Source organism: Corvus brachyrhynchos, unplaced genomic scaffold (assembly GCF_000691975.1).
Source record: "Corvus brachyrhynchos isolate BGI_N302 unplaced genomic scaffold, ASM69197v1 scaffold103, whole genome shotgun sequence".
Classification (NCBI taxonomy): Eukaryota; Metazoa; Chordata; class Aves; order Passeriformes; family Corvidae; genus Corvus; species Corvus brachyrhynchos.
Genome location: NW_008237436.1, coordinates 32278 through 43040, shown reverse-complemented (window position 1 = coordinate 43040; position 10763 = coordinate 32278). Strand labels below are relative to the sequence as shown.

The 10763-nt window shown below is 42.0% G+C and overlaps 1 protein-coding gene across 5 annotated transcripts in view; it reads left to right on the top strand.

Annotated features, from left to right (window-relative positions):
• Positions 1–6757, top strand: part of ATP7B (ATPase copper transporting beta) — a 43556-nt gene extending 36799 nt beyond the window's left edge. For 4 of the 5 annotated variants that reach the window (XM_017731263.1, XM_017731261.1, XM_017731262.1 and 1 more), the window contains exons 18-21: positions 1440–1643; positions 1754–1871; positions 2638–2740; positions 4624–6757. In XM_017731263.1, the coding sequence (XP_017586752.1) occupies positions 1440–1643; positions 1754–1871; positions 2638–2740; positions 4624–4888 (690 nt within the window). In that variant the 3' untranslated portion in view covers positions 4889–6757. Of the gene's footprint in view, positions 1–56; positions 885–1439; positions 1644–1753; positions 1872–2637; positions 2741–4623 lie in introns of those variants that run through there. The other variant, XM_017731265.1, reaches the window with a different exon arrangement.
• The last annotated feature ends 4006 nt before the right edge of the window (positions 6758–10763 follow it).

The window sequence follows — 10763 nt, the reverse complement described above, 5'->3', positions numbered from 1 at the left end:
TTCCCTTTGCATTGGTCTACTTCTAATCTCACCGTGTGCCACTTTGCTTTCCTCAGGTATTGCACCACACAGCTGACTCAGCCAGCACTGTGGTATGCACATTCTTCTGGGCTGTGAGGTCTGTTTTGCTTCTCCATGTGATTTTTTAATCCTCCTCCTGTTGTGTGTCACACTTTTCCTTTAGTGTTCAGTTATGGTAAAGTGCTTTCCCACCCAATTTTCTTTGTCAAGGGAAAAAAGTCTTTCAGAAACAAGCTTGAATTTGTGGTTCCAGAAAATAAGATGAATGTTTTAAACAAGCGTAGTCTGTGTCGACCTACATTTTCATTGAATTTTTGGAGCATACTTACTTTCCAATGGAAGGAAATGGACAGCAGTTCTAAAAACGTTATAAAATGTTACTTTTTAAAGGGTTAAAAGAGAGCTTCTGTCTTACATGGTGAAAAGCTGCTTCTGCCTGGTAAGGCAGCCAAACAAAGGGCATTATCCCAGCACTGTTTAATACACTCATCTATTTTTAAACTACAACACTAGATCTGTTGGTAGCAACTCCACATTAGTTGAGATGTGGATAAGTTGAAGCATTTAGCCAGCCATCTGCTTTATTTTTATAATCTCCCTGAGACTTGCACATACTTGTTGTCTCTGTGTTTCCCCTGCTGTAACTGCTTGATCATACAGGGTTCCTGTGTTGCATTATCTGCTTGAAGTCTCTGCAAAGTGATCTGGATAGGCTGGATTGATCAGCTGAGGCCAGTTGTGTGAGGTTCAAAAAGGCAAAGTGCCAGGCCCTGCACTTGTGTCACAACAACCCCAGGCAGCGCTACAGGCTGGGGGCAGAGTGGCTGAAAAGCTGCTCAGCAGAAAAGGACCTGGGGGTGCTGGTCAACAGCAGCTGAAGGTGAGCCAGGGTGTGCCCAGGTGGCCAAGAAGGCCAATGGCATCCTGGCCTGTATCAGCAATAGTGTGGCCAGCAGGACCAAGGGAAGTGGTAGAGTCATCACCCCTGAAGGTATTTAAAAGACATGCAGATGTGGCACTCGGGGGCGTGGTTTAGTGGTGGACTTGTTGTTCCTGAGTTAACAGTTGGATTTCATGATTTTCCAACTTAATCTATTCTAGGATTCTTAGATTTCACTGAAACTTTTATTGGTGCATCATGCAGCATGATTAGCTGAAAGCTCCAGAAGCCATGCAGGGCATGATGCTAAGGGCAGAGTATGGTTTGCCAGCATCTCTGCAGTAGGAGGGGGCTGTAATCAGCCCCGTTCTTATGCCAAAGGCACATTGCTCTTCAGTTTTCTGTGTGTCTTGCAAGTGTTGCCTTCACCATAATCAATTTGGTTGATTCTCCTGTTTGCCCTTCACCTAGAACAGCAAAGGGCTCTTCCTTTCAACTTGAAGCATGTCACCAACTGGGTGTCTTTCTTTGTATGTAGGTTGGGATCAAAAAAGTCTTTGCGGAGGTGCTTCCTTCTCACAAGGTTGCAAAGGTCCAGGAACTCCAAAATGGAAAGAAGAAGGTTGCGATGGTTGGTGATGGAGTCAACGATTCCCCTGCACTAGCCAGGGCTGATGTTGGAATTGCAATTGGAACGGGCACCGATGTTGCCATTGAAGCTGCAGATGTTGTTCTTATCCGAGTGAGCATTACAGTTTTGACCTGTCCTCTTTTATCACTGACACTCTTCTTTTTGATTTAGTGTTCTGAAGACTGCATGTGGAAAACTTTCAGTGCTCTTCTGTCTTGCAGAATGATTTACTGGATGTAGTTGCCAGTATTCACTTATCGAAGAGAACAGTTCGAAGGATACGGATAAATCTGATTCTTGCCTTAATTTATAATATGCTTGGAATACCCATAGCAGCAGGTATGTGACTGCCAGAGCTCAGCTTGTCAAAGACAGCAGCACAGCTGATCTCTGTGGTGCCTCTTGTAGGATTGATTCCCTGCTCAAGGAACTGAGGAGAGGTTCCTAGATTACTTAAAACTTCGCAGAAGGCAAAAGAAATACTTTCTTTTTCATATTTTTTATCTTTTTGCTTGCCTCTTGGGAATAAATACTTCTAGATGAAATGAAAACCATGCTCTTACTTCATATAGCAGTACTTGGGGATTAGTTTCTGTATATTCAAACCCATCTTTAATCAGGTGTACCATCCCACTTTTGGGTGTTCCCTCTTTTATTCACCCTGAATGGCACATTTTCTCTCCTACTGCTTGTATTCCCTATGCCTCTGTCAGACATCTTTTCATGCTCCAAATTCCTACTTAAAACTTACTTAAAGTATTCCTTGTTTTGTTTATGAGTAACTTCTCCCTCCTTTTCCCATACTATTGCCTTGTCTTTCTGTTGCCTTTGCTGTGTTTCATATGTGCAGAATATCTGGAAGGGACAAATAGTCTTACCCTGTGGCTGCAGTCTTGTAGCTGTATTGGTGCAAAGGTCATCCCTTGCAATGGAAGGGACATGTTTAGTAGTAAGTGAGTAAATACATATATCGATCTAGTTGTGTTTATGGAGGTCTCAGCAAGCTGTGTTGTAGAACTGCTGATCTGTTCTATGATATGCAGGAATGGAAATGCCCCTGCTGGGATGAGCAGCTCTGGCTCATGTCCATAATTTTTTTTGCTAGGTGTGTTCATGCCTGTTGGCCTCGTGCTTCAGCCTTGGATGGGATCAGCTGCAATGGCAGCTTCTTCTGTGTCTGTCCTGCTGTCTTCCCTGCAGCTGAAATGGCAAGTTGTCTTGTGTTTATCTGCTGGGGAACTGTGGCAGTACTGAGGCTGGGACTCAAGTGAGACACTGCTTTGGGTTTCTACATCTAAAAGTACCTGAAAGTCCATTAGCTTGGGGTTGTTGTGTCTAATCCTTGGCTCCAAAAGAGACAACTGTCACTATTATGACCTTACCTGGACTAAGACAGTATGGAGTATCCTTTACTTCGCAGCTAAAAGTGTGACTGCATGTCACCTGGGCCCATGTGGTGGAGATCTAGTTCAATACCAAGTAAAGTAATGATCAGGATGTTTTGCTGTGAATATCAAATGAACAATTAGTTTGAAAGATAATTCTCCGTAATGTAACAGTAGATTTTAAAAGAAATATTTGTACCTGTTTGGTTTTTATTTTTGTCTATTTAAATTAGCCAGAGAGAAACAGGGAAGTGGTATATTTATTCTTTTGCACCTTGCTACAGATAAGGCATCTTTCTTTATTCTTTAGGAAGCAAGCCAATTTCTGAACTATAACAAGATTTTTCAAGTTCTATTCATTTTAATGCTACATTTTTTGGGTGCCCTTTTTGGGAGTTACAGTGGACCTGTTCTTAACAGCATAGAAAGCAAACACTTTTCAAGAGTAAGACTTTTTATGGTGTCTGAAATTGGTCCAAACCTTCACATATTTTTACTGTAGCTGGCATCTTCTGTATGTTACAGTACAGTACAGTGCAGTATAGTATAAACTAATATAGGAAATCTGTTATTACATCATGTTTCTAATCCTGCAAATGCTCAATGAGACCACAATATAAAATACAAATGACATACATACATGTCTGTTTGCAGAACCAGCCCTACCACTACAGGATTCTCATCCTAAAAGGTTTCTGTGATAGTTATCCAAAAGATGAGAAATTTCTATAAAGGGATTCCTTAATTCTTCATTTCTTTTGACCTTGTGCTGATTGCATGAATGTCACACACCATTGTGGGTAGATATTGAGAACCCCCTAAAAAATATTTGGCTTCAGACTTATGGAAGCTGTATTACAGTAACTCTTTAGGATAATAATCTTTCTTGAAGCTTTGGATCAGGTGAATAGAACTTCAAAGAACACAATAGTACATATATATGTGAAGAAGACCATGCACACTTGCCATTGCTGGGATTTGACTTAGTATACATTGAATCAGAAAGTGATTTTTGGGTCATTGAGTCCATTCACCTGCAGTTGTCTTCTCTGAGTCTTCTCATAATTCAGCAAACTCATAATTTTTCTTAAAGAACCTCACTTTGAGAGTCCATCTCTTTTACTATTGAAATGTTTTTATGCCATGTGACGAGTACTCTTAGCCATTAACACTATGCCTGGAGTGCATGGAATCATAGAATCATCCAGGCTGGAAAAGACCTTTAAGATCACTGAGTCCAACCATTAACCTGGCACCACCAAGTTCACCACTAAACCGTGTCCCTCCCTAAACACAATAGAAGAGTGCTCAATCAGTGGTATGTGGTCTTGAATGACTGAAAACTCAGATCAGAGACATCTTGAGCAGTGTTCTGCATTTCTCCATCATCCTCCCTGATCTTTCTGTGCTTGTCTTGGCTTGAGAGAATTAGCAGGTTCAAATTCAAGCAGTAATAAAAATTATTATTTTGTAACTGATTTTTGAGACCATCACATTCTTGACACCACACATTTTAAATTAATTGTTTGTGAGCTATTAAATAAGAAACTTAATTTAAACATATGTAATTCATATATAAATGTATTTTTTCTATATAAACATTTTCAATACATTTAGGTTATCAGTAGTTTCTGATTTGTTCTAGTGCCAGATGCTTCTACACATTGACATCTTGTTTTTAACATCTTTTCTCTTTCTCCTCTTAGTTACAAGAAGCCAGACACAGAAAGGTATGAAGCACAAGCTCAAGGCCGCATGAAGCCACTCACTCCTTCTCAAATCAGTGTTCACATTGGAATGGACGATAGGAGGAGGGATTCTTCCAAAGCATCTCCCTGGGATCAGACTAGCCAAGTGTCCCTCTCTTCCTTGGCTTCAGACAGGCTGCCAAGAGGCAATGGTTTTATTGAGGAGGAAGGGGGCAAGTGGTCATTGCTCATAAATGGAGCAGATGAAGAACAGTACATCTGAAGCACTGGACTCTTGGTACAGGGGGAGATGTTCCTCCCCACCACTGAGGGGAAGGACTGATACTTCATCAACAGCTTCAGTGTTGTAAGTGAAGTATTTCTTCAGCTCATAAGACATTTGCAACTCAGCTCAGAGTTGGGTTGTATGGATTGTGGATTTTTTTCAGGTCACCAGTTATTTCTAGTTACGGAAATAATCTGTGGCACTATAATGAACTGGCTTGTTTGCACACAGCATTTTGTGAAATAATGTAAAATTGTAATTTTCGGAGTTTCTGAAAAAGAATTTCTTTCTCTGTGACTCTTTGCTAGGAACCAAATGTCATACTTTTCACTCTTTTAAACTTTATTACTTCAAGACTACATGAAGCAAAAGTATTTTCAGAGCTGCCAAATATAAATTTCTGTCTAAATGAAATTAGCAATGGCATAAGGAACTCTGTAGTCGGAAGTTGAATTTTTACACAGAATTGTAACTAGACATGTCACTGTGAGAACACTTTGTGTTTAGGATTCATGGCATCTCCTGAGACAAAAAGTGCTTTGTTGTTTCACCTACTATAACTCTCTGAAAGGTCTTTTTCAAAGATTTTCACTTGCTTTGAGGTATTGCATCCTTTTGATGCACATTTCTATTGCTCTCCTAGATTTTCTCTTTTGCTCCTTATGAGGCCTTTTCCCCTTTTTCTTGCACAAGAGGTCTTCTATGAGTTATCATTATGCTTACAGATATTCCTGTCTGGGACAAACTCCTTGAAGTTACCAGGAATCTTTACATTCCTATTGAAGTCCATAAAGGCAGAACAATTCCTGGTCCCAGTTATCCAAGATACCTTGCAGGACCCAGGGAAGCTCCTAAGAGTTGGGCAGTTGTCTGTCTCTTTCCTTTGACAGAGTGAAGAATTTATGCCAGTGTGAGCAAAGGTGGTATTTACCTTGGTATGACTGAGCAGAACTAGCACTGGTGTGACTCCAGCATAGCTGCACAGAGTGAGTTTATTGCATAGCTTAACCCCAACTTGCTGGTTGCTTAAAATGGAGCTAAAAGTTTAAATTATAAAATGGCCTTAAAGGGGGCTTCTATTTGCTATCATATAAATAAATGCCAGGACTTGAATTAAGAAAATTTGTAATTTAAATTTGTATTTATGTTTTGCATTGGTTTTAGTTCCCCTCTTTACTTCGGTGAGAAATCAAAGTGCTGGATGACCCTTTTTTGCTTTAACATCTTTACCAAAGCTTGCAGTAATTTCATCCCTGTGGATGTCAGCTTCACCCCTTAATACTTTTTACAGTCAGGACAGTAGGAATCAACAGCTTTGGTGCACTGGATCCAGGCCCTGAGTGCTGTGTTGTCCAGGTGTGGGACTCTGATGTAAGCAAAGTTTTATAGTCTAATTTAGAAAGAAGAGGAAATACTGTGCTAAACAAAATTCAATAACTACTTCTTTTCATTGACTGAAATATAGAGCTGTTTCCAACACAGGTTCAAATCCTGCTTCTCCTAATGTAAAAATGAAAAACAAGTCAGAGAGGAAAAGAATTGTGCTTAAAGCATTGGACAGGTCTTCCTATTTTCTCAGCAGTGTCTTAAATTACAAACCAGTTTTAAAACTCTATGCAGGTAGAGATTGCTTTCACAGCACACACACACTTTTCAAACATGCCATAGATGCATGTCCCTATGAGAAAGAAGGTCTGACGTTTCACTATTCTGTGTTTTCTTACCAGTTCTTACAGTAAAAATATGTTGGGGGTTTTTTTGTTTGTTTTTTTCTTTTTCAAATCAAACAAATAACTGTGTGTCTTTGTTTTTCTTTTTTCTTGAAGGGTTCAGAATAAAAAGAGCATAAACAGAGGTTGTTGGATTGCAGGATACATATGTATGAGGGTTTGTGACTGCTTTGTGATCTGTTTCAGGGAAGATATTTAGGAGGGAAAAAGAGACTGTGTTGTATTATGTTGAGGCAGGTGAGATTGCAGGCATGCTAAAGGGTGGAAATAGAATTCAGAATCCTCTTGGGAAATTGGACAGAACTAGCAAAGTTTGCAAACAGAGCAGAGAGGAATTAAAGGTCAATGCAGCCGGAAAAGGTCAGCTGGTTGTCTGGCATTCATTTTGTGACCCATTCTAACAACAGAGCAATACTGCAAAATGAAGAGAAACATAGAGACGTATAAAGACTGTATCACCCATATGACATAAAATACCTCGTTGTGCTCTGGAGAGGCATCAGCTGAAATATCAGGTCTAGTTTTATATGTCATACTTGTTAGGAAAAACCAGGCAGTTCTGAGAAGAGCAATGGGATTTAACAGAAATCTAGAAAGCGTCAGAATATATGAGAATGAGAAATACAAGAAGATTGAATGAGTTTGAGTAGGTTTACCTACAGAATACCATAAGGAAGTACAGGTCTCAAGACACAAAGAGAACGATTTATTCCTCTCATCTTTTCAGTGTCTTTTATGTTCATGGTGACTAGAACAAGAACATAATAGGCTTATTGAACCAAAGAATATTTAGATTAGTCACTAGGGAGGAACTGTATAACAGGAAAGATTGTGGAGCACTGGAAGAGATTGCAGAGGGGGGCTCTTCAGATGCACATGGCAATCAGGCACATATTTGGTGATAATGTGTTAGCCAGAGGTGAATCCTGCCTTGGGGCAGGCAGCTGCCCTACTCCAGCTCCTGAGCTCCCCAGATGGGCTTTCTCTTATTCTGTGAAAGTAATATGAACTGGAAAATTACTGGAGCAGAGGACTGACAGCACTATCCTGCTCTCAAGAGGTGCTGAAGAACCAGAAGAAAGATTGACTTATTTCATAATTTGAAATTAACTGGTAAATATGTTAAGGTTTGCTAATTATATTTGCATAATGTCTTAGACTTCAAACTGCTGTGAAACTTGCATAAATCATAGAATGGTTTGGGTTGAAAGAATCCTTAGAATTCATCTAGTCCAGCACCCCTGCCATGGGCAGGGACACCTTCCACTAGACTGGGTCGCTCAGAGCTCTATCCAACCTGGTCTTGAACACTTCCAGGGATGGGGCATCCACAACTTCTCTGGGCAACCTGTTCCACTGTCTCACCACCCTCATAGTAAATAATTTCTTCCTAATATTTAATGTAAACCTACCCTCTGTCAGTTTAAAGCCATTCCCCCTTGTCTAATCACTCCATGCCCTTGTCAAAAGTCCCTCTCCAGCTCCCCCTGTAGTCACTGGAGGGTGCTCTAAGGTCTCCTTGGAGCCTTCTCGCCTCCAGGCTGAACAGCCCCAACTCTCTCAGCCTGTCTTCATGGGAGGGGTTCTCCAACCCTCTGAGCAGCTTTATCGCCCTCCTTCTGTCGTTGTTCCAGCAGGTCCATGTCCTTCTTATGTTGAGGACCCCAGGGCTGGATGCAGCACTACAGGTGAGGTCTCACAGAGCAGAGCAGAGGGGCAGAATCCCGTCCCTCGCCCTGCTGGCCACACTGCATTGGATGCAGCCCAGGACACAACTGGCTTCCTGAGCTGCGAGTACACATTGCTGGGTCATGTTAAACTCCTTGTCAAGCAACACCCCCAAGGCACAAATGTCTATGAGAAAGTTAGAATAGTTATACATAGTCAAGAAAAAGAAATATAGGTGATAGTCCTGACACTTGCGATCATGTGCTCTTGTTAAACTTGAGCTGTCTCACGGGAGGGGTGTATGAGGTGGAGCTCAGCATTTGCATTTCTGCATAGCCTAATTATAAACTTTTCCTTGTCTGCACTGGGCTGGCCTGCCTGCAGCCCCCAGCAGAGAGAGATGCTGGCCTGGGACTGCTGCCTGTGCTGCCCCTCCAGTTAAAGAGCTGGAGGAAGGTGCCTGAGAGGATGGACTCGTGGACTCCCTAAGCTCGGTGCCCCAGGTGCTCAGCAGTGTGCCACACTTGTCCTCTTTCCTAGGACTGGGTATTTTGATGGATTAGGCAGTGTGGAGCAACTTTTCAAATCCCAGTTTTGATCTTAGGTGTCTGCATTGTGCATGTTCTCCCAGCATGACTCAGTTGCTGCCTGTCTGACAGTAAGTGTTGATATATCTGATGATTTACAGGGGACATCCAGTCATTTTGCTCTGGGAAAAATTAATGAGTCTTTTGTTGTAACTTTTTAATTATTTTTTAATGAGCACAGAAGACATTAATGAATCAGGTCTTTGACTTTCATGTTATTTTTAGTGCAATAGCTTAGGAGTACTGTTGCCTGGGAAGTTTCTCAACTATTTTTCTTCTCATGTTATAGTTTTGCCATATAATTTTTTGGTGCCCTAAGTTCACAGGAAAGAAATTATTCCATTTCATTTCCTCCTCCTTTCCCCCTTTTTTCAAGCAAATAAGCTGTCTGATTTCTATCCAAGCTGATTACAACCTTTCTCTGCCTAAGTATTCGTTCAAGGATTGTATTTTATCTAAATGCACCTGTGTGTGAAGAAAAATAATGAGTAGGTGGTGAAATTATACAATGGTGTGCAGGGATGTGAAATCAGATAACACTGAAATGTCAGATTTAATTTCCTGTACTAAGATGCCAACAGCAAACGTGTTGGTTTTCAGTGGGAAATTGTTTGAGAGTCACAACAAAAGAAGTGGTGAAGCACAAAACATCCTGCTCACATGTGAGTCTCAGACAGACATAAGCACAGGAGGAGACAGATTAACTCCTCTCCTTGTCTCGAATTAAAAGCACCAAGGCTTTGCAGGCAAGTACAGCCCACCCACAGGCTCTCTGTGCAACGATATGATTTTCATGATTGGTTTACCTTCATGCTTAAAAGGATGATTTCTGAAGTCTCCCCTGGTGTTGCAGGTGAAGGTGAAGGGATGTGGCAGGGGGAGGTGTGTTGTTTTCCCCCCGGGGTATTCAGCCACTCCAGGTGGAGGTGTGTCCCTGGGGCCTGTGCTGGTCAGTGCTGAGCAGTGCTGTGGTCCAGGGGCATCAGAGTGAGGTTTGGGTTGCAGGGCTATGCCACTTAGCAGCCAGCACCTCACCTCGTGGGGGACCACGAGATGTCACTGCAGGTCCAGCCCAAGCCACAGAAACCCTTTAATCTGTAAAGCATCTGAAGATCCAGTACATTCACTGCTGGTTACCAGCAAGGGGAAAAATGTAAAGGGGATAGTTTAATTCATGTCTAAAATTTTGCTCTGACAACATTATATAGCCCAGGAATAGATTTTAGGCTAGTGTGTGTTTGCCTTGAACTCTGAATTGGTACTTGGTATTATTTGATGCTTAAGTAAATCCTGAGCTGCACAGATGTGTCTGCTGAAATTGCTTTCTTCTTCCTTTGACAAGCTGAGATTCAAGAAGAAAAGCTGTGCTGAAAGAAGTCAAAGCAAGGTGCCTGCATCCTCAGGACAAACCTGCACCTTGTGGTGTGACCTTAAACTCCCCAGGGAGCGGAGGGTGCAAGACTGCTTGTTGAGTGGAGTTCTGTTTCAAGCAGACTCTTACCTTAGGGGAAGTCACAGCAACCCTGAGCTTTCCTAGAGGGCACCGCATCAGATTCTGCAACATCAAGCACTGTGAGCTGAGCCACTTGTACCCCACGAGCAGGTTGCCAGCAGGTTACATTCTGACAGTGCTCATGTCCACCACACCCAGCTCACTCAGGCAGCACTGGCAAAATTTTACTTGCCAAGGCAAATCAGACCTTGCTCTGAAGCCTGCCCATGTGTTCAGCAGTGCAGGGAAGGGTGTGCAGTGCCAGGCCCTGCTCTGAGAGACTCGCCTGCATCCTCGCAGAACGGGGCCTCCCTTGCAAGGGTTAATTTTATTTTAAGATACCTCTGCATTGCAGTTGCAAATCTGAGCGGCTGGGAGCAACCTGCTGAAAGGGA